Below are 24597 nucleotides of genomic sequence, written 5' to 3' on the forward strand. Positions count from 1 at the left end.
GAGATGAGCAAAGGGATTTCGTCTCTCTTTTCTGGTAGATCTCAACCTTTCTTTTTAGTAATAGAAGGTAAAGTCATCTTGTTGCAAGTTTTAAATACACCACCACACTCAAAAGGTAAACTAGTCCCCTGGATTAGAGCACATGGTCACATTGACCTAACTGAGCTGCAGCAGGGAAGAATCTGGCCCGCAGGACATTTTGGAAACAAACAAACGAAAAACCAACATGGGTATTTTCACACACTGTTTAACTAAAATTTAGATTGCATCATGCTTTATTACAGAGTGGAAAATAAATTTGCTGATTGTCTCTGCTACTTGTAAGCATAATTCATCTTTCTGATTTGTAAACTACACATATTAACTCAGATGTAATGCATTTGGAGTTTTTATGGTTACCAAAACCAAGTCCTAACAGTCTTAATCTAAGGTAGGTTTTGGTCAGCTCTGTGAAAAGATTGTCAGCGTAGGCTGTATAGCTGTAGAGCATTTTAAAGCAAGTTTTAGGTTAATAAGCTTAAAATTATTTTGATATCAGTTCAGGAAGAAAGGAAGAATGTTTCAGGTTCCTGTTCCTTGTATTTTCATACCTTTTAGATGGTTTGTCTGTCATGAGTTTAAAATATTAAACTTTCAGTTCTGAAGTTTACTATACTGAACACAATAAAAGGGAGAAAGCTGGGGAGGGCTTGAGGGGAGGGAGTGTCAGAGACAGGGGAGAACAGAAGACATGGTGAAAGACATGGAAGTCATGATATTAAAGACAGAAGGATGTGCTACATTTACCAGAAGAAATTATAGGAACCTGAGTGAGAAATCCCACCTATTAGTGATGGGAGGAAATCAGGAGCTGCCACAGTCCTTGGAGGTCAGACATTAATAGCTTGCTGGTCTTCACAATCCTATTTTGTGAGAGAATTAGTATACATTCTTTGCTCTATCTGTGCAATTCCAGTGAAGTCAACATCCAGTTTCATTGCCTGAGAGTGCCATTCCTTTAAAAATGTGTTTTAACAGTCAAAATATACAGGATTGGCTTATTTATGCATTTAATCCAGTCACTAGAGAAATTCTCCAAACACTGTGTTGTTAGCGTTTTATAGTGGTTAGCAATGAAATATAGCCAGGTAATTCCAAATAAAAAATAAATAAATATGGAGACAAGGTTGGTAGGGAGAAGTAATTGAAAACTTGTACTTAATGATGTGGATCTCAAAAGATCAGTCAAGTACTCGGGCATGCATGCTTTACCAGCAAGGATTGTCTTTCATCCCCCCTCTCTAATTATAGCAGTTGCCTTAGTAAAATATGTAATTTATCTCACAGTTTTTTATTGACCTATGATGGAGTAAGGATATGACTCAGAGCAATAAATAAAACAAAAATAAAAACCTATTGAAGAATGAAGGGGAAGATGTCTTTGAATAAATCCTTCTTTAATATTTTTTAGAACTTCATTCTAATACAAGTGATCAAGGACATAATTGGCAATGTATTTAACAGCAAGCAAAGTCTCCTCACAGGTTGGCTTTATCTGAGATTCAGGGAGAAGAAACCCATAATAGCCAGTGTCTCGGAGCTCAAAAGTGAAAGAGTACTTGATGCCTTGATCATAAGCCCAGTCGTCAGAGCCCCCTGCAGCAGGATCTGATAAAAAAATAAATAAAACATAACTGAAAAAGTGGAAATGTCAAGTCACAAAGCTAGAAATATAGAATAAAGTGATAAAAAGTATATTTAGTGAATTGATTAATTTCTCTTTTTCATGGCAAGACTTCTTTGATTTAGGCCATTTGTGAGCTCCATTTCAGCTGATGTGTACATGGAAATGTAAACCAGCTATCCTGTTCCCTCCTTATCAATACGGTGGGCATGCCATGGGAGGAGTGTCTAGGGAGCAGGAGGATGGCATGCTTTTTTGGGCCTGTTTAGAAAGATTTGATAGCAGAAACAAATAGTTTTTGCAAAAGAGAAATTGCTTTTGAGATTCGTACAGATCTGAAAGAACCACAGATCTGGAATATCAGTTGGATCCTTTTCTTCTGGAAGAATAGTACATTCCCATTCCAGTACTTTGGTACAGTGAAAGTAGTCTCTTTTCCTAAGGACGGAGCTTCCAAAATTGCTAAGCATCACCAAAATAGATTTAAAGGAAAAAATGTCCATAAATCTTTTTTTTTTTTTTTTTAAAGGGGGGTATTTTTCAAAGGTTTTTAAAGTTATTTCAGAAAAGTAAGATTAGGAAGAGATCAGTTTCTGTACTTAAGGCAATTAAGAGCTCTTAAATATTGAGGTATAAAAGTTCTAGAAATCTAGAACTGGCCTCAGACCAACTTCTGACACAGCAAAGGCCATACCCTGACAGCTGAGTTCACAAGGAGTGTAAAAGAATGGAATTACAGCTGGTATATTTCTCAGACCACAACACGAAGTCAAAGAAATAATTAATGGTGCTGGTAGAGTGGTTGAACTATTCTTTAGCATTCAAATCATTTTTCACTTTGACTTAGAGATGGTGGAAATATAGAAAAATTCAGGGTCAGATTTTATATTTAAATCTAAACTGGGCAGATTTTGGGAATTCATGCTATGCACATGAATTCCTGAACACTTTACCACATCCGTTTACCTTCCTGGAGCCGCATACTCCCTGGGATCCTTAGGGCATATATCATTCCCTATTTTAGACATGAGAGATTGCATATATACCTCTGGGAATATGCTTGTGAAGAAGGAAGCTGAGTGCTTATGAAGAGGAACAAAAGTCGCTAAAAAACTGCATTTCAGAGTCTGACTAGCACTTAGTATAGTTGGTAAGTTTAGGCCAGTACTCACAGATTGTCGTAGCTCCTGGGCCATACGTATATTTGGTATTGTACAAAGTGGCCAGCTGTTTGGCTGCAGCACTAGCAATGGAATTCTGTAGGGGAAGAAGTATAAATGCAGATTTTTAGAAGCTTTTTGAGTGAATCTAAGTAAATGCGCTGTTAAATAAGCTGAAAAGCAGTGCTTGGGAAGTTTTTATTTGTAAACTGTTGTGTACCTTTGAAAATTATTAGTTGTCAGTAGCTGCCAATGCACAGCTTGTCAGTAATGAGCTTGTTCTTCAAGCTCTAATGGTGTGTAGTCTGGAGTACAGTCCGGTTTGTGTATAGCTCCCTTGGTGTATAGCCTGCTGTATAGATTGGCTAGGTAAGGGGAAAACTGCTAACAATATCTTCTACACTGAGAAGAAACTTGTAGGACATTAAAACTAAATAACTTTGCACAATAAATTGTGAACGCACAATAACCTTTCTTTTCCTTCTGTTCATGGAGCTATAAATTCAGAGTAGAGCCAGTTTAGTCAGTGAAGCTGAACACTCCTGGAAATGGAAGCAGATTAAGGTCTTATAAATATTAACAGCCAGAAAAGGCATAAATTACCTTGGAACCATATGTAGTCTCATTAATTTCAATTCATTTCCTGTGCACAGAGGGACTCATTCAACTCCTACTGATTTCAGTGAGGGTTGGATCAGGCCCATCAATAGGACTATGAAGCTTTGTATATTTGCATTAAGGAAAATTACAGACTTTTCTTTGGAACATGTGGCTTTTCCAGTTCTTCATTATACAGCATGTTGGTAACAAAACATGAAAACTATTACTAGCAGATGATAAATATGAGTGATTTTTGAAAACAGATGTGCAGTATAAGAATAAGCGATGGGTTGCCATATCTTTCTTTATAGCTTACAGCTGAACATCTTACTATTCCAGGAATTTCCTCAAGCCCTTTCTTTCTCTGTAGGTTATACTCTGGCTTACTTCCCAGTGGAAGAGAGATCGTATAATATTCTCTGTTCATACTTATGCTTCAGGTGTTCCTGTGAATTAATCAAAAAGGCATGTTGGACAATGCGTTTAGAAAAATCTTAGTTCAGTGAGAGACCTTTCTTAGCTTCTACAAAACAGCATCAAAATGTGTTTGCTTTACTACTGGCTGCCTAGTCTAGCACAGGGTTGCAAGTGTTTCTCCACTCCCAGGTGCTGGATTTTGAACATCCCAGAATTGTGGGAGTTTACTATAGAAATCCGTGGTCATTTTATCACATAAAGAATACTTAAGCAAGGTAGGCCAAAGAGTATTTGAAGCTTGTCCTTCCGTCTATAAAACTGGCTGTACCTGAATGTGGGGTTTTGTTTCTGGCCTCTGTTATCAAAACGCAACCTATTGTAGAAATAATGTTGCTTTGCATTTCACAGTCTGGGATTCATAGCAACAGGGGTAGTTGAGCTCTCTCCAGTGTGGTTTTGTTGTTGTTGTTTGTATGATTTTGTTTTGTTTTGTTCTAAAGTCCCCTCAAACTGACTCTTTTTTAATTCATAATTATTTTAACACTTATTGAGGAAATCATAGAGGTCGGAGAGTAGTATTTTCTAGTGATATCATTTTTTTCAGGCTTCTTTTTTATTTTTATAATATGTACATTTAATCAACAGCTGAGATTGAGTTAAATTTGCCAATAGTAAACTGATGTAATAGTAAATGTAAGCTGATTCTTATTCTTTCCAAAAAAGAAAAAAGAAAAAAAAAAGTGAAAACAAAATTTGGAAAGATAGTTTTATCCTGTGTATGGACCTGATGGTAATTAATATTTGCTCCCTCTTTAGAAAATTGCATCATAGGGGTAACAAAAGAGCAAAGCTGCTGTAAGGAAAGAGTGGGGCATACCTTCACTCTGTCAAATGGCTACTTAAAGTCATACCAGAACAGATATGCAAAAAGTATGTCAGGAAATCTTTTTACCTGAGGGATATTTTATTAGCCAGGAAGTTGTAAAAAGAGAGATTTGTAGAATGAGCAGTTGAGATTTCCAGCTGTATGGAGACTGGAATCCAGATAAACAACTTCCTTAAATTCCCCAGGTTGGAGATCAAGGTGGTATTTTAAATGACCCTCTTCATTAACTGAAGAACATGACTGAGCATTTATGACTTCGACATGAAATGAATCTTTGTCAGAAGTTTTGATATCTGATTTTTTTTTCTGTGTTAAGTTACTCTGTCCCAATTGCTGTCCTAATAGATGTATAGTCCAAAATCTGAAGGTCAAAACAAAATTCAAGTTTATAGGAACTAAAGTCACCTCTTTCTCATGATATAAAAAACAGGAATAATAAAAATGAAGTAGATTCTCGTGGGTCTAAATATAAAATAAGAGGGAGAAAAATTAAAAAAAAAAAAAAGAAAAAAGTATTCAAAACCATCTGTAAAGAGGAACTAACTCAGAGACTTATACAGAGCTATATAAATAATGGGCAACGTTTCATGCCGGTGTGTTATTTGGAACACAGCTACAAAGAGAGGCATGGCTGTCTTTTTGACCTTTGAGAATACTCTTTACTGTTGACTGATCTTCAAGATTTCTTTGCATAACTGACTTAATTGTTGTGGTTTGTTTATTTGTTTTTGACTGTCAAGAATCTCTCTGTTGCAAGGAAAATTCTGCTCAGAGTTATAGTAGCCGAGAAACAACTGGTGCCCAGAAGTCCTCCAAATAACTCCAGATAAATACTTTGTAGCTGCACGCAGAAAGGGCTTTTCAGCCTCTGACTTGCAGCTGAACTCAGCAGGCAGGTCACCTCAGCAGAGGTAGGATTCCCTGAACTGCCCATCCGTCTGTGTTTACACTGCAGCTACGAACATTTGGCTTAATTTTGTGTACCAAGTACACGGGCCAGTGAGATAGCAGATTAGTGTTCTCAGTTGCCATTCTCTTACTTGATTCACAACCTTTAAACCCATTTTTTTCAGTTATTAGCACTTCATGAAAGATGTTGCTTATGGGCCTCTCTCTCAGTTCTCTTTTGATCTAGCAATGTAATTTATCAGGCTCAGCATCTTCTGCCTGTTAATAGGCAATTTTTTGGAGGAGCAGCTCCCTTATTTTACTCTTCAGGACAGACTTGCCAGCAAACTGACTATTTAGAAACACCTCAGGGATGTTGACTGTGCAGCTGCTGCATGAAGACAATTCCCTTTGCCATCATAATCTGGTGGTGATCTGGAGACGCCTGTTCACTGATAGTCTGGACCTCTTGCTCTTTTCTCTCACTGGACTGCAAATTGATTTGCCTGAGGCTGAAAACTGTGTTTTCCCTTCACTTCTGTCTTGTGTGCTACTTAAGCTTCCCTTAATTTCCTTTGTAATGAGAGGCTGAAAAGGTGGTATTTGCAAAGTTAACTTCAGCCAAGTGAAGCTAAAACTTGCAAGGCTTCTTGTTTTGCCAGTAAAAACAGAATCCCCTCAAGAGTCTGTGATTGATGTGTAATTTAGTTCACTGTTCTGTTGCTCATAGTTAAGCATCTCCCCTAAGAGCCTAGGAAATCCAGCCAAGTGGAGGACTTCAGTATAGTACTTCTTTTTTCTTTGCAAGCTAGTTCCTCTAAGGCAGTCTTAGACTGAGTAAGAAATCGATCCCTGGCGAGAGGGTTTCCAGTGTGACTGAGTTAAGGTGAACCTGCCCTACAACTGTAGGAGTCTTGTCTTGGAGCCAGGTTCACAAATCAGCTTCATCTGGAAGAAGCTGCTACTAAAAACATCATTTTCACAATAGACTGTCAGTACCAAGTAGTTCTGTTGTGGCAAGCTCAGTGAAAGAGCTTCCAAATTTTGCTTTTCTGCCTGCTTCCATTTTCTGTGCTTCCCAGTTTCTTTACTGAATATTTACTTGTAACAAGTAGTACAATCACAGGAGTTTGAAACAGCACAGATAGAACAACAGGAGATTTTACAACTCAAAAATTGGTATGTCTGAATCCCTCAGATGATAGGATTTTTGATGTTCAAAAATTCCTTACTACAGGTATTCATGTATCTTAAACATTTAGGAATTAAATCAGGAATTAAAAGACTTCGCTCCTAGCCATCAGGTTAAATAATCAGACTAATATTTACAAAGTCATGCAATGTATTTGAAATTCACTCTTCTTGCAGGCTGGATAGACTCTAGGCATATCTCCACCTTCTACTATGTCCTATTTTAAGGGCTCAAGAGGAAACGAAATGGTAGACCAACCCCACATGGAAGACTCATTTCAGTGATCTTAACAACAAATGTGGAAATTCCATGTCTAGAAAATTATATTCATTTGTGAATTAATATAATAGTCTGTAGCCTGCCAAAGAGTAATAATACAAATACACTAATCTAACGGAGTATGAGCTGGCTGCAGGCATGTATTTGGCCCCGAGTTTGTTGTTCGGCTAAGAGATAGAATTGAACCTGGAAAGGAAGAGAGAGCATGATGGACATGCCTCCGCTCTATTAATTCATAGTTCAGAGCCAATGCAAATACAAACAAGAACTGATAAAGCTAGATTTGTTTTTGCTGAAAATGAGGAAAGCATTATTCATTATTTATTATTTCCTATAAGGTGACCTTATAGGTAACCATGGCCAAAATCTGAACTGATTAAAATATATGGGCTGAACTTTTTATGAAAAGTGTGGTTAAATGCACAGTTTTTTATTGCAAGAGGACAAATATGTGAATAGTAAAATCAAGATAAAAAGAATCTTTTTGGGGTGGAGAGAGATGCTGGCCTTGCCAAGCACATTTTTAATTGTGAAGAGCTAATGCTTCTGTTCTCAGCAGGAGATGGATTCAAGCATGTATTCTGTGTGCAGGGTAGCTCTCTGGGGTATAGTAAAGAATGAGTCAAGTGAGGATTATGAAGCAAGCAAAATGTGATCCACCAAAACAAAGTATATATTTCTTTCAAGGAGTCATCACAGGAATATAGTGTAACTTCTGAGAAATTTCTGACCTAGATTTTCCTGTCTTGGGTGTTTGTATTTGTTCAAATATTGTTTGGATAGCGGTGAAAGTTCTGTGTAGCATCTCAGGAGGGAAAAACACAAACAAACAAATAAAACCACCCAACCCTGAATACAGGGAGAAGAATTGGGGGAAAATTCTTTTGTACTGTGGGGTTGAGGTCTTCAGAGCTCCTCTTGCCTCTGAGCAGAAGGATGTAAAGGCTTGGGAAGCAAGAGACATATGTGACTTTCATCACCTGTTTTACAGCCTAGTACTGGGGGTGGTTGAGGGATAGTCCTAATCCTCCACTCAAAGCAAGTTGCAATAAATTAGAGGTTGTTCTGATTAGCTATAGCAATGAAGGATGGAGCATAAAGGATGTCCGGGACTCACAGAGTGCCCTTTTCAACCTGAGAAACCAAAACCAGAATAGTTTTATGCCTTCTGGTGGTTTCTTGAGGCAGTGAGCAGACAAAGTCTTTTAAGCCCCAAGGATATCGGACGCTGCTCAATACTCTTGCATGAAAGGAAGGTACAAGCCTTCTCTAGATCTTTCTCTTCTGTAGGCTTAGTGTTTTCAATCTCAAATTACTCAATTTTTGTGCCGTTTTGTATCTCAGACATTGGAATGCAGCACAAAGCCCAGTGTATTATGCTACTTTTAATTAAATACAATGGAGCAAAATGTTATTAATGATAAGCAGACATGAAATTTTGTTTAACCATGTCAAGCTGCTCACTGAAAGAGATAAGAAATTGTAGTTATATTTCCTGTAATTTATTAGGTCTGTCAGAGTAAAAATAACATTTAAGATAAGATAATGGCATTATAATTTTTGCTTCTTCATTTGAAAATTGATTTATGGTCCTCTTATTTGCCTAAATAATTTATGTGAAAGGTTGAGAATCTAATTTTTCAGATTTCCCTAAATTCCAAATCTATACAGTAAATTTAGACATGAAATAATGATTGGCATGCCACATAATGTCTCTCTTTGTAGGTGTATCATTTTAAGCAAATACAATTGTTGATTGAAAATTCTTAAATTTCTTTAGTCACAACTCAGATTAATGTGCTTTAGTTATTTGAAGTAGCCTGAAAACCTGCACTTTTGAACCTGACCCAGAGCTTGTGGAAGTCAGCATTTCTGTTTAATTCACTGGTGTTGGAGTGAACTGGGATCGTTTTGTTTAATAACCCCAACTATAGGCAAGCTTGATTGGATGATACTCTGATCTTATTCTCCAAAAGAAGGGCTTTTGGCAAGAAAAAATCTTTTTAAAGTCAAATACTACAGAAGCTGAACCTCTCTGGGACCTCACTGTCTTTTTGTTGGTATCACCAGTAAAAGAAATGTTTTCCTGTAATTAAGACATGAAAACCACTCATTGGGTCACCTTGTCATGATGGTGAAGTTCGTGATTGCTTTGTAAAGGAAAATAATGGAATGCCCTCTGGGATCATTGGGCTCAATATAAAATATAAGATAAAGTGACATTGAAAAGACTAACTTATGAAATGAAATCAAATGGTTGAAGAGAAATATACAGTTTGCATTCTTAAGTATTTACTTTTTATGCTGAATAGTAATAGTAGACTCATTCTCTATGGCAGGAAGAGAATTGTTACTGATTAAAAACTGCAGAACGACAGGGTGATTCATTAAATCATATATTGGAATAGAGCATTGATAATACAAAATTATAATTTGATAAAAGAATGTGAAAATGTAGAAAAATCACATAAGTTCTTATTGTTAAGGGTTGTTTTAATGGATAGGATTTACTATATTTTTTTAATAATGGGCTGTTGATGTAAACTTTTTGGATTTAATACTGTGAGAAACATGCTGTGCTTTTAGTTATGTTTCATCACATTTGCTCTTGATTCAAAAAGTTGGGCAGAATGTCATACAATTTTTTAACACATGGGAACTTTGTGATCTTGACAATGAAGCAGCTCAAGGGTTTTATGTTGTTTATTACTTGAGACTGAACTGCAACGTGTGAAATGTGAAGCTTTTGTAAAAACTGAAGACAAGAAGTTACTATAGTTCCCTGGAATAATTACAATTAAAACCTTCTGCAAAATAAATTGAGGAGGCAAAATTTTCATCTAGATTTCATCCTCTCTTTTTAGGCTGTAAAAAAATGCAACAAGAAACTTCACTGTTGGCCCCAGCTTTCATTTGTGCTTTGGAATTATGACATCTACTTGGGAGCACTCATAAATCTGTCAAGCCTCCACAGCAGACCGGCACACTTAATGTTGTTGTCTTGGACTGTTGGCAGCATCCCGAAAAGAGGGGGAAATCAAGATTTGTTTGTTTTGTTTTGCTATGCTGCTTTCCCTGCCAACAGCTCCTAGCTGCTATTATGCCAAAGAACTGAAGTAATTTTATTATTCCTGATTGTTGATTCTTGGCCTTATAAAATGTTTACAACTTTTATACAGATTTAATATTTTTAACCTCCCTCTTTTTTTTTTCTTTTGTTTTTTTCCTAGATTATACTATTATACTCCAGACTGTTTTATCTTATTTAAATGGTGTTAGGGTGTGTCCTTAATCTTGGATAGATAAAAGAGTTGTTGTAATATAAAACACAATATTGATCCTCTCTTCTTCCACATAAAAAGTGTTTGAGTTGAGACCTGTTTAGAAAGGCTTCAGAACTGATTTTTTTTTCACCTGTTTTGTGTGTAACTGTTTTTAATTACAACTTCGACAAAAACTGCCTCATTTTTCCCAAGCTATATCATTCTCTTTACTAGGAGTTTCACCTAGTTCTTCAGTGAGAACTAGGGTTTAGTGGGAAGTGTTAGAAAGAGCTCCTTATTTGCTGCTGCTGCTACCAATTCAGTCATGTCTGTGTAGTTAGCACAATCGAGCAAGCTGTCGGCTTTGCTTACAGAGCATAATGTTTCTGTGTAATGTCCTGCAACAACATACACAGCAACCTCTTGCATTAGGAAGAAGCAGTGCTGCATGACATAGTGAATTTCTGTACAGCATGGCTGGAAGGCAACCCTGACCTTGTGGCAAATTCATTGGAATTTATGTGGAAATTAAGTAAGGCTCGAGTTTATCCCATGCTTGAACTATGTGGAAGCCATCATGGTTTCTCTTGTTCTTGCTGTGAAGGACTGAAGCATTCTCAAAAGCTGGTAATATATAGAATCACAGAATCACACAATCATCTAGGTTGGAAGACACCTCCAAGATCACCTAGTCCAACCTCTGACCTAACACTAACAAGTCCTCCACTAAACCATATCACTAAGCTCAACATCTAAATGTCTTTTAAAGACCTCCAGGGATGGTGACTGAACCCCTTCCCTGGGCAGCCCATTCCAATGCCTAACAACCCTTTCAGTAAAGAAGTTCTTCCTAATATCCAACCTAAACCTCCCCTGGCGCAACTTTAGCCCATTCCCCCTTGTCCTGTCACCAGGCATGTGGCAGAATAGACCAACCCCCACCTCACTACAGCCTCCTTTAAGGTACCTATAGGGAGCGATGTGGTCTCCCCTGAGCCTCCTCTTTTCCAGACTGAACAATCCCAGCTTCCTCAGCCGCTCCTCATAAGACTTGTTCTCCAGACCCCTCACCAGCTTCGTTGCCCTTCTCTGGACTCACTCAAGCACTTCGATATCCTTCTTGTAGCGAGGGGCCCAAAACTGAACACAGTACTCAAGGTGCGGCCTCACCAGAGCCAAGTACAGGGGGATAATCACTTCCCTAGCCCTGCTGGCCACACTGTTTCTTATGTAAGCCAGGATGCTGTTGGCCTTCTTTGCCACCTGAGCACACTGCTGGCTCATATTCAGCCGACTATCAACCAATGCTCCCAGGTCCTTCTCTGCCAGGCAGCTTTCTAACCACTCATCACCCAGCCCGCAGCTCTGCTTGGGGTTGTTGTGCCCCAGGTGCAGGACCTGGCACTTGGCCTTGTTGAACTTCATACAGTTGGCCTCAGCCCATTGGTCCAGCCTATCCAGATCCTCCTGCAGAGCCTTCCTACCCTCGAGCAGATCGACACACACACCTAACTTGGTATTGTCTGCAAACTTACTGAGGGTGCACTCGATCCCCTCATCCAGATCATCGATAAAGATATTAAAGAGAACTGACCCTAGTACTGAGCCCTCCCTGGGGGACTCCACTAGTGGCCAGCCTCCATCTGGATTTAACTCTATTCACCACAACTCTTTGGGCCCAGCTATCCAGCCAGTTTCTAACCCAACGAAGTGTACGCCAGTCCAAGCCAAGAGCAGCCAACTGCCTGAAGTCACACAGACCTAAACAGCAAGTGATTTTTTCTTATTCTTTTCATTATATCAAAATGACAAAGAGCTTCTACTTACCAGTTCCTCATAATTCTCTGGGTATTTGTAAGTATATGAATAAGGAAACAGTAGCAGCTGGGAATAGGAGTGAATAGTCAGATATGCCTTAATTGTAGAAAGATGTTCACGAATAAAATCAGCCAAAGCCTTGGTCTCCTTTTCAGACTCAGGTGCAGAGCCACAGTAAGTGGAATCGCAGGGTCTTCCTGAGGCACCCATACCTGGGAAGAACAGTAAATTTAATGAATATTTAACAAAAAAAAAGTTGGTTGTTAGGAAAGTGATTCTACTACACTTTCGTAAATATGACTTGGAAATCCTACTGACATATCAATCCTACACACATATCAGAAGAGAGGATTTCTTCTTGCATAGTTAAGACACTGGGCAACATGACACAGCATTAAGTAAATGTGCCCTGTAGTATCTACCGTGTGTATATCGGAAAAGACATGAGTATTGATGCAAAACCCTATATTATCTAAATGATTTAGTATATCATTTGCTACAGTACTTAATCTTTTCCTTGCATATCTCCCTCAGCTCTAAGATGCTTCCAGGAGCCAGTGAGGTGAGAACCACTCAAAAGGCACCCCTCTCCACTGAGTGAAACCAATCAAAATAAAACTATTCTTGCTTCTGTTCTGAACTCTTCTGTTCATAGAATTAGCCATACTGATGACACTAGTAACCAAGGACTGTTTTTTTTTCCCCAAATTGCCCCCAGATTTAACACAAGATATTCCACAGTGCTATATTGGTGATCTTGACTCAAAAGTGAGATGGACCAACATGTAGGGGAAAACCTATAATTAAATATCTTGGCTATTGTATTCCTGTATGATTGCTGCAGCAACTGTTAGGAGACACTTACTGCACCAGCCAGCATCAAAATTCCTGTTGGGATCAGTACCAATGCAAAAGCTGCCAGAATTTTTAGAGCGTGTCTTTCTCCACATACGGTCCTAAAATAGAATGGTGAAATGCAGATCAAAAGTAAGAACAAGTTTTAACCATTGGCTTAGCCAGACAGATTTTTTTGTTGTTGTTTTTGAGAGAGAGAAGAATGTACTTACATTTGTCCAAGTGTAAACGTAACCATCAATATTAAGAACAGGCAAAACATAGAAGTCCAGGTTGTTGAGAAGTCTGGTCATGACATTATCTTTTCCATAGGTCTCAACTGCCTAGTTGGAGAGAGTTAGAAAGAATTGATGATGTCTTTATGGAAAGAAAACATCTCCTGTATGCATTTAAATGCCTGGGTCTAGATCAGGAATTAATGTGGTAGGCAAAGTCATCCAGGTCACTCCACCACGTAAAGTGGCAGCTCTGATGTTACATATACCTAGATGATTTACACTGACTCAAACCACACTGCTGTTGGAGAGCCATCTTATTTTGGTGAATAAGTTATATGCTAAAGCAGTGTTGATTTTGAACAGGATAATAAATCCCTGGAGAGAGATTACCATCTACTAGTTTCTTGTTTAAAGAAAAAACAGAGTGCCGGTCCATATATCTTCACTACATCTTGTCAACTTAAAGGTTGTTTTTTAGTTTAAATTATTTATTTTTAAATCATTTCCTGTTTTCGGTATCTGTTGTATAGACAAATTTCAGAAATAACAAGAATTATAAAGCATATTTCAGAGAACATCCTTACACATTTCCAGTCATAATGTCACAGTTACATGTATTATTAGGGAGGCAGATTTTTCCCTGCACTTTTCCAGTCACATACATTGAATAATGTACATAAGAACTCCGTATCCTTATGGCTCATGACCTAGCACTTTGTATGCTTGCTCACAGATTTAGGTCAGTGTCAAGTTAGTGTCCAGTAATCATGGAGGTTTGCTCATAAGAGGCTTGGTGCACCCATGATTCCTTTACTCTGTACAGATGTAAAGGACAACACAAGGAGCAATGCAATGGAGAATGGCATCTATTTTCCTGTAACTAGCAAGCAGACAAGTTGGATGGAAAAGCGATATTAGATCACTAGAATTTATTTTTTCCCTTTTTTTTTTTTGTTGTTATTTGTTTAGTCTACTGTTTTTTGCCTTTTCTTTTCTTTTAGATACATATAATAATCTACCTTGCTCATGTTTTTTCTGTAGTTTTTGACTTATGTCTAGAAGCAATCCCAGGTGAACCACTGATGGTTCTCAGAGGACTGTGCTTTTAAAGTGTTTCTACCTATCTACATTTGAATCCACTGTGCAGAGCCTCTGCTGGTGTCAGGTACATCCATGAATTAAGTGATCAGCAGGTAAAAATGACAGCTGTAGTGTTGTGAATTGCTGAGAGAAAAATGGTAGCACATAAGGCTGTCTGCAGCCTTATTGGGAGATAATGAAATAACATTCCCATTGACTCCACTGACATGTCATTTTCAATTTCCACTGCTCCTTACACAAAACTGCATGGCTGTCTGAGAAGATGGAGATTATACTTGCCACCAATGCCTCTGCCAGCATGGCTTACTCAAGTACTTTGACTTTCAAATCCCAGCTACTGCTTCTGTTTGTTTGGTTTGGTTTTAAATCTTCAAGCAGAAATTGTTACAAAATTTGGGATTCGATCAGTAAGTTGTTCTGCTAAGATGATTGATTCCCCAGCCTCCCCCTCCCCACCCGAAGATGAATGTACGTATTCTCTTTACAGAAGACTGTGCAGTGTTTGATAACTCCCACCTGCTTTATATTGGTGATGGTGAGAAGGAAAAGAGATATGAGGTAATTTTTTTCATTTATGGCCTGAAGTGTCCCAGCCTGAAGTGAAGCCAGTTGCACCTGTGAGGCTTTCTTGAATATGTTTTAATGTTTTAGAAGCCATTCTGTGCAACTTGAAGTGACAGCTCAAAGGGAAATATACACATTCCTAAGTGGAGTTCAGGGAGCTTCTACTATAATCTTCCTCCTCTTGAGTGCATTCCTCAGTGCATTCTGACTGTGCTTAGCTGAGGGTAGGTTTCCATCATTCCTGTTGTCCTACTGAGAAAGACTGCTTGCAGGGAATACAGCGCCTGGTGCTGGAGAAGGCAGCTGTTCTGACACATTTGGATGCCTTCTGACATGTCCCTGAACTTTCCTTTTTCCCTGTTCTTTATGACTATGTAAAGAACATGACTACATGACTATAGTGTTACTAGACTTGTTTACTTGTCTCTCACGTTCCTCTGACTACAGGTACAAAGATGAATTTACAGACTGTAAGTAACCCTTTTAGTTGTGAGTACCTCTTACACATGCTCAGGTAGTCTTAAGCCACTCAAAGATTACAGGGCCAGACATTAAGATCTAATTTAAGTAGATAAAACAAAAATAGTTGCATTTTGTAAAACACATTTTGATCATTAAGCTTACTGACTTCTTTCACAAACCACTGGCAGAAAGCAGGGGAGATCCACTCTCTTGCATGGAAACCACAATCCATAAAGATGGCCTTCTTATTTGTACCACTTTTTCCCAACTATGGATAAAAAACAAAACAAAACAGGTTCCAAATGAGATAATTTGTATGCAGAATAAGTCAGACAGCATGTTGACCTAAAGAATGTGAAACTTTATATAAATGTAGCATTCCTTGATTAAATGAAAATCTATGGAGTGTTCTCAACTGTAGCTGACTGCGATATTCAAGCTAACACCATACAATCATAATGATTTTATCTGTATTAATGTAGATAAGCCTTCTCTCCCACAATTATTTGATTATTCTGCACTTACATTTCCTGTGGTATTTCTAGTAGATGGTCTTGTTTGGTTGGATAAGAGACGCTTATGCAATTTTGGGCAAGTAATCTTAATTCTCTCATCCTTATTTAATTCATGGTATCTTATTTTTTCATAACAGTTATTCCAAAAAATTGTAACTGATGAAGATACAAACAAATTTGTTGTTGCTAGAGAGACCAACATTTATAGATCCTGTTAGAGCAAATGGATTTGCAAACGACAGATGGAGAGATTATAGAGGTAGACCATTCACGTGGCTCACAGGAGTGTTGCTAAATTTATAGTATAAGTAGTGCACAAAATATATTTGATTTCCTGCAAAATGTATATTAACATATCTTAGTGTCAGTGGGGATTTAATAGACATTATAGAGGCTAAGAGGGGAAAACAGTCTGGCACAGAGAAATCAGAGCACTTACTTTGAGAAGGTACATTGGCCGTCCTTCGTATGTTTCCCCAATTACACTGCGAGAAACAAGGTCTGGGTTCTGAGCAGTAATATCCTCAGTCCAAGCAGCTATCTGTTTAATAAGGAGAATAAATTTATTGATGTCTCTGTCCTCAGGTCCAGAGTAACAAATTCATAGATTTCAAGCCAGAAGAGTTTATAGATTTCTAAGAATTAATTCCTAGTTATACTACAGCTATATATCTCTTTTTTTTTTTTTTTTTTTTCCCCAGTGATAGTGGTTCATTGCAGACCTCTCAAGCTATTGCAATGACTGCCTGAATTAATATTTTCTGGTGTGAATTTATCTAGCACTTCCTGTCGTTGGAGTGTGGCTGGTGGATTACAAAACCTTTTGAATGCTGACCCTACATAGGACTTAGAGATTATGGTCTTGTCATCCCTTAAACTCTCTTAACAAAAGAAAAAATTTTTTTTTCTTGTTATACTAAGTAGATTGAATGCCTTAGATCTTCTACATGTTGTCATGTTTTTCACTTTCATGGCTCTTCTATTTATTATCATTCTTGAATTGTTGACAGAAGCACTGGACAGGGATTTGTGAGAACAGTCCACCAAAGTCAAATATAAAAGAAAGAAAATGTCCTTCAATCTATTCATTATTTAAGGGAAAGAACTAGCCTTTATTATTTTAATATTTGAGCAGATTCCCTTTGTACCAGGTGCCTTCAGATGCTCACAAAAAAAGTCATCACATCCATACAAAAAAGCATTTTCTGCCCAAAGAGTCACAAACTAAGACAGGAGACAGCAGATGGATCTAGACAGACTGGCAAGGGAACATTAGAAATAATGGTTGACACTATGGATGATGGTATTTTATAACCTTAGCAGAGTCAGAGGAGCTTTTGTTCTTATTTTTAGATAGTCTTATAGAAGCAGGATTTAATTAATTAATTATTTTTATGAGAGTTCTGGAGGAGGAAAATTAATTAGTTCTGTATGTTTAGTTGTATATAAATCTATAAATATCACCTGGTGAGGAAGCACAAATTTTATTGTTTGAAAATGGAACAGGTAGGCCAAAGATCATCACAGAAATGAAAGATTTTTTCAAGGAAAGACAGGAAAGAGATATTCTCATACTTGTATGAGAGTATGAGTGTATACTCATATGTATGTGTGTACACATGAGTAGTGTATACTCATGAGTGTATACTCAAGTATACAAGTGCATACTTGTATGAGTATGCAAGTATGTGAGAATAATGTGAGAATAATGTGAGAATTGCAGGTTGCATACTTGCAACTGTGATGCAATGGATGTAAGGAGCCACTGCAAAGATATAAAGTGGGGGATGACATGGTCAAGACTATGTGTCAGGAAAAATCAGCGTGGCTGTGAAGAAAGGAGGGAGCAGGGGAGAGCTTAAGGTGGAAGATGAAGATCTACAGTTGCGTCAGGGGATAGAATCAAGTTGTTGCTGAAAAACTTTTTAGCAGAAGAGATGGTAGAAAGAGGGAAAAGGGGAGTAAATTGTTAGTGAAGCATGTCAGCCTGGCCATTGGATTTCTGACAGTTTCCCACAGCACTGGGAGCAGTGGAGAAAATATGTGTAGGTGGATGGGTTGTGCAGATTAGCTGTGTAATGAGCAAAGGAGGAGAGAGAGTTTGGAGAAGGAGTTACCATGTTAATGGATGGAACAGAAGAGGAAAAGGGAAGAAGGCTGGAAGAATATCAGAAGCCATTCTGACTACAGAGGCCAAGTTACCAAGCTGATGAACTTCTAGACTTTACCTTTTCCCAGGTGTTGTACTTTTCATAGCTGTGACTGGTGCTACGAGCTTTGCTGTCAAACTGAGCATCCAGTGCAGTCTTCAGGTTGTTGATCAGAACTCTGCAATAAGCCACCATGAAAAGTGGAAGGAGAGACATACACTTTACTAGCAGGAAAGCAAGAACCAGTTAGATATTTAAGAATCTCCCCAGAATTAAGGCCATGTTGAATGTGAAGTGAAATATGGGGGCCTGATTTATGCATTTGAAAATAACAGTAGGTTCAAGTTTCAACCTACTTCCTGTCTCATGCTTGCTGACGTATGTGGAGCAATAGCTTCATCCTAACTATTACCTGCCTACTTACTGCCACCCCAGCAAATCTCCAGGGTGGCAACAGTTTGATTTAGGAAGAATGCTGAAACAGTAGAATGTAGAAAACTAGCTCTGTATCTGAAATCAGCTCTCTTTCCTTCGGAGTGACCTCATGTTACCAGATTGCCTCTGCCTTGAGAGGAAAAGGACTCTTTCTTGAATTGCTGGCACTGAAAGACAGACTGCAGCACCATCCTGCAGCAATGCTGAGATGTTTGCCTGATTAAATTATTTGTCAAACCAAGCTTCCAAAGTTTAGGTGCAGCTTGCAGGTGGCATGATCCATCCTCCAAACTACTTTACTGCATGTGAGGTGGGCTGTTAAAGTAGCAACACACCACAGTAAGAAAAATGCAGTATCCTACTGCATTGGCTGAATTTCTCCTGTTCCTCTTTCCCTGGGGCTTATACAAAGGCATACCTCATCACCGAGCATAGTCTTGGGAACCTTTTGCTAATATCTCAACCTTGGCTATCAAGGAAAAGAACTTTTCTAATGTTTCCAATGCTTGTTTTAATATTCTTACAAATTTTTACTCGTTCAGGATATGTCCTTGATCATCTGTGATTTGTATGGAAGAGCAAGAGGCCAGTTTGTGAGGCACCACCAGCCTTCAGAACAAACAGTGCAAATGACTACATTGACATTGCCACGGCACTGCAGCTGCACTTCAAAAGAAGTGTAACTGCTTGGATTGTCACAAGGACACTCCACTGAAGTTTGTCAGGGACACCTTCCAGACATTATGGCCTTTGTTGCAATCAAAAGATTTGTACATGGACCTGAGGGAGTTCAATAATGTCATAAGAAAAAGTAGCATATGTACAGTAAGTAGTTCCTCCTTTGGGTAATACTTCTGGGTATTACATTTTGAAATATTTAAGCTTAATTGCTCTCTCTTTGGAGAAATCACTGCCATGGATCTGCTATGTGACTTGTGTCCTGTTCTCTTCACTCCCTGGGCCCTTCACCGGCAGCTGTCTTCTTTTTGTCACCAGTTGTTGTTTTTTTTGTCCCTCTAGCTATTGTTTTCCAGCTTAGACAACTCAGTGGGGAGGCTCTCATGACTGCCCTTGGGACTCACCATTTTCTGGCTTCAATTCACTCATAGTATCATGCAAACCCTTCTGGTGCGCTTTCTGGCTCTTTCTAGACCTTTGCTGCATTTTGTCTTTAATGGTAAGCCCTTTTTGTCCCCAGTGCACTGCAGTGAGCTTTCACCTTGGGGAAATGCCTGGTAGTAAGTCCTCGCTTCTGGTCTCCTACCCCTATCAATATTTCACCTTATCCCTTTAATGCAGAGCAGGTACAGTCTGTTTGAACTGTCACAGGAAATCTGAACACAGTAGAGGCATCCACAGGAGGCAGGAAGTTTGTGACAGGAAGATGAGTTGACCAATAATGAAAAGATTAAACACATTTTACCCAGTATTTAATCTCCTCCTATTCAAAATACAGTAGTGGGAACAAACTTACCTATACTCCACTTTGTTTTCCTTCAAAAGATATTCAACCTCAAAAACCTTGTCAGCTTCAACTCGGAAATCAACTTGCATTTTTGGCTTTACCAGCGTGATATAGTCTGGCTGCCAAAAGTCAACCTGAAAGAAGGCCAAACAAATATGGGAACTAATAAATACATACATATGGCTGTGAGTTTTAGGTAAGTGTATGTGTGATAGTTATGTTGATTGTGATTAGTACAACAAATTTAATTCCTGTATTACACTGAATTGGTCTTGCTTGCCAGAAATATCGACCTAAGTTTTAAACATAACTTGATTAACAAGATTTTATTTGATCCTCCAATTTATATGGCAGATTTCTGGAAACGGTGGTGACAATTTCACAAATACCAAGTATTAACTTGATTTTTGGGTATATTCCATTTTTTAATTTTTAGATTACTTAATAGGGACTGCACTGATCTTGCACAGTGCTAAACATCAGTGCTTAGTTTTCCAACTTCGGATGCTCACACCTATAAAATCCACCTCCTTGGCTTCATTGTAAAGATAATCTTTATATTGCTAGTAGATGTGGCATCTAAATTCACAGAAGACCCCAGTCGGAGACTGAACAGAGCAGTGTTAGTGTTATGCAGATATTGAGCTCCACCTATGAGCAGTTACTAGCTGCAAGTGCATACATTTGTACAGAGTATATGTTTGTACCTAACATGTTTGTACATGCTTGACTCTAAACAGTATACTTTGCTGGAGTAAAGGTTGCTAATCTGAATAAGGGTATTTAAATATACCCTCTCCTTGGTGTCTGAACAAAATGTTATTACCTTAGAATTAAAATAATATAAGCAGAGAGCAAAATCTTCTAAATGTTACAATATATTGGTAATCCCAGTTTAAGACAACTAGAATTTTCTGATAATGGATATAATTTACTCCATTTTATTTTTGTTATTGCCTTCTTTTGTTTAATACTCTTTAATGCTTTGATCATACTAAGTACCTTACCATTCCTTACTTTTGGCTTATTAGGGCAGTTGTAATCTGTTATTTCAAGTGTGCCTTAAAGGTGTTTTTCTTTTCAAACTTGAAACAGAAGAAAACAAGTATCATTGTAAATCAAATGGAAGGTAGCTCTGATATCCATAAGAATATTCTGAACTTCATTTGAAAGAATCTAATGCAAAGGAGAATGGAATTTTAGAACATATGGAACATTGTCTGCTCTGAGTATCCTGAACAGTCTTTTTCTATTACTACATCATCTGAACACATACGGATTTCTGAATGCTGTGCAAAATTTATGGTTATCTTTATGACTTTTTTCATCCATTGTACACATTCCATTTGAGGTATTTGTACATAAGCATTAGACAGAAATGGCCTCCCAACTATAGTAGAGGGAGACTATGTCTGTTTACATACTTTACATATATCAGCTAGGAAAGACTGTTGCCTGTATAAGTATTTTCAAGACTCATTTCACTGAAGTTTGTATGAGGAGTTTGCCTTTGGAAGATGTTGTTTAGTTCAGAATGAATAAATGACAGTGCTATCACTATTTCAGATATTATTTCAAAATCTCTAGATTAGAGACCTATTAAAAGCCAAAAAAAACAAAGCTGTTTTGCCGTCCTAGTGCCTTTTCAGCCTTTCATCTCCTAAAAGTAAATGAAATTGGGGCTGGTGGGCATATTCAGAAACCATGCAACTTCAAGTGAGATGACTATTCCAGTATATACTGCTACATCAGTCCTAACTGATTGCTTTGTACAATAATGGTAGTTCAGGAATCTTTTCTTTGGTTAAAAGAAAACAAACAACCCTTTTACTCTACAGACTTGGAAGCAAGCATGGTATATTAATTTTCTTAATACTGGCAGCAACTTACCAGTAGTATGTTCTTCTGTAGAGTACTGGTTCAGCATGCTATACTAGCCTGCTGCTGATAGTTCTCCACATCTGCACTGCATTAAAAATACCATCCTTTCATCCTACAGATAATGGTGTCTTTTTCTCCAACAGCTATTTTACAACATCAAAGCTGAAGAGAAATATTGAAAACACATTTGCTGTCTTTATTGTTTTTTCTCATGTCATTATGTCATCATATATCTACATCAAGGTCAGTATGAAAAAATGCAGTGTGGTTGGAGAGAAAGAAAGCGTTAAAGCAAAGTCAGTGAAGAAAAGATGACAGGAGAGGCTAGAGGCCAAAGAAAAGTTCAATTTGCTGGGACCATGGATTTTTAGATTATTTTCATGAACAATACATTTTGCCCTTAATGCTAAAAATTCTTATACTTGGAAGTTCCATGTTTAATCTAATACATTCTTGAAAGAATCCCACAAGGAATATATAATTTCAAATTAACTTATTTAATTAATAAATCCCAGTGGGCACTTTGATGTTCAAGTGGCGTTAACCAGACTTTCTAGGAAGGCATTGGAATGTATTTATGTAACTAGCCTTACCATCTTCTCTGTTCCTTCTGAAGAAACAGTCCTAATGAGATGAATGGATTAGGCCTTTATTTCAGTAGCATGTTGTGGTTTTTTTTTTGTTTTTTTTTTAATATTCATTAATTGAGGAAAACAAGAAACGTTCTTTATGCATGCAATAGAGCTCTTTCCCCAAGTTCTTTACCTGCATTTTGCTGGCAAGGGAATTGATGATTTCCACCTGGCCCTCATTCTGTAGAATCACACGAAACACCTTATGGCTGAAAGGAGAAAGAAAAGTGGATTTTAAAAAGGTAAGTCAATTGAAAGGCTTTTGCTTATGGAGAATAAGGTCTGCAAATATAAACTCTGTGTCTTTACATACCCATCAAAAGCAAGATTGTGCGGATAAGCAGACACAGCTGCAGCACCCAGGAGAACCAAGAAGGCCCACATTATTTCAAAGACAAAAACCACATTTTCAGTTCTTCTAGACTGCTTTTATAATTTGTTTTGTCCTCCTTTTTATCAAAAATACACCAGAACAACCCACTGATCAGCTGACGGATTATTCCTTTGGCTATGTTTTATTTGCATACTATTTTTAATGTTTGTTTTAATTCACACCTGTGAAAACAGCTGAAACTCTCAAAGGTGTGGGGGGAGAGTGCTAAGGAATCTCGCTACTTGAGATTGAATAAACTTATGATTTGAAAAACTGAATTTAATTTTGTTCTTTTCTGTTATTTGTGGAAATTTTATTTTTTATTTATTTATTTATTTTTGTTCAACATTTGGTTGCTGGATTACAACCTTTACTATATTATACTATATTATCACCTCATGTAATGGCAGACATCTATAAGATGTTGTTGCAGTATGATCAGTCATCTTAATCACACAGCACTGTCTCTTTTCCCGAATGGACTGGGGCTGACTCTGACAGAGGAAGAGGAAATACAGTTTGGATGTATGAATTATCCTTTTTTTCCCAACAGAGAGGAAAGGTACTGAACTTGTTCACTGCTCAATTGCCTCTCTCCAAGAAAATCAGATGTCTGCAGAACTGAAGGTGTAGAAATTTCTATTCACAGTGGAGTTGTACACATACTCCACATAATATATTCACTGATTCTCGCATGTTCTCTAATTTAGTCATGTGAGAATCAGAGGTAAACATCTTTTAAATTAACTCTACAGTGGGAATTACCTGTAGGCCAAGAAGATAAAATGAAATGTTGTCACACAAAAACATTTTTATTTTTTCCTTTCATGTTGTGCTTAGAATATCTGAGAATAGTGGATTTGTATCATGCTAAGTGCTTGCATCTGCTTGATTTTCATTAACTTGTACTTGGCATTAAATGTTAATTGTCTGCTGGTGCTGTGACCTGAGGTGACTGATGTTTTTGAAAAGCAGCCCATAAATGAATCGGTATATAAACACGTAAAGAATGAAATTTGAGCTCAGTTCTGTTACACCTAAGTAACCTGGCAGATTCCAGGGTTTCAGACACAGACAATCTTGAAGATGTTCTTTGACACTATGTCTGCTATTTTGCAGGAATCTGCATATATGCATTTCATATAATGTGTGAAAATGAAATATATTAGTCTCAGAATAAAAGATATAGCGACAGTTTCAAAGTGCAGAAAGTTGTATTGTTGATGACCATTTTAAGGATGACTGTGGTATCAGACACTGCACTTTTTAAAGAAGATTCTCTGGAGTCAGCTCAATAAAGCTGCAGCAGCCTAATATGCAGAATATCCAATAAATACACTTTAAAAATCAATGTACCAAAAATGCAGCAGTTTATACTTAACAATATGACCCATGATAAATATGTTCTTAAAAGGAGATTCCAAAACTACTGAACCTGCTTATTCAAAAGCTGTGTTTGCCAAATCATACAGTTTGAACTTACTTTACAATTAATGACCTAATTTGTAGCACTGTAGGCTCTTGCCCTGCAATAATCTTAGTCAAGTCTTTAAGAAGGATGACAGCAGGAGTTATTCTGACAGAATGCCAAAACAATACTGCGAAGTCTTCAGAAGTTTCAGTTTAAAGTTGATGAGATCTATGGAATTGGATAAAATGGTCTGGTCCCATGAACACTGCAACAACAATAATGTGAAGATGATCAAGCCCAGATCTTGCGATGAATAAATGATCATAAGAAGTAATCAAACAAATTGCAGATGTCATCATTCCCTGTTGA

At 37.7% G+C, this 24597-nt stretch overlaps 1 protein-coding gene across 1 annotated transcript; it reads right to left on the minus strand.

Annotated features, from left to right (window-relative positions):
- Positions 1–1459: 1459 nt before the first annotated feature.
- On the minus strand, positions 1460–22828 carry CPB1 (carboxypeptidase B1). Its single transcript, XM_035544687.2, has 11 exons — positions 22758–22828; positions 22578–22653; positions 19941–20065; positions 18110–18209; positions 16321–16422; positions 15533–15634; positions 13234–13344; positions 13032–13122; positions 12176–12378; positions 2836–2920; positions 1460–1647 (listed from the first exon to the last, which is right to left on the minus strand). Exons 1-11 carry the CDS (start codon positions 22826–22828, stop codon positions 1460–1462), a joined length of 1254 nt encoding a protein of 417 aa, XP_035400580.1.
- Positions 22829–24597: the final 1769 nt, after the last annotated feature.

The sequence above is a fragment of the Cygnus atratus genome, chromosome 9 (genome assembly GCF_013377495.2).
Source record: "Cygnus atratus isolate AKBS03 ecotype Queensland, Australia chromosome 9, CAtr_DNAZoo_HiC_assembly, whole genome shotgun sequence".
Taxonomy (NCBI): Eukaryota; Metazoa; Chordata; class Aves; order Anseriformes; family Anatidae; genus Cygnus; species Cygnus atratus.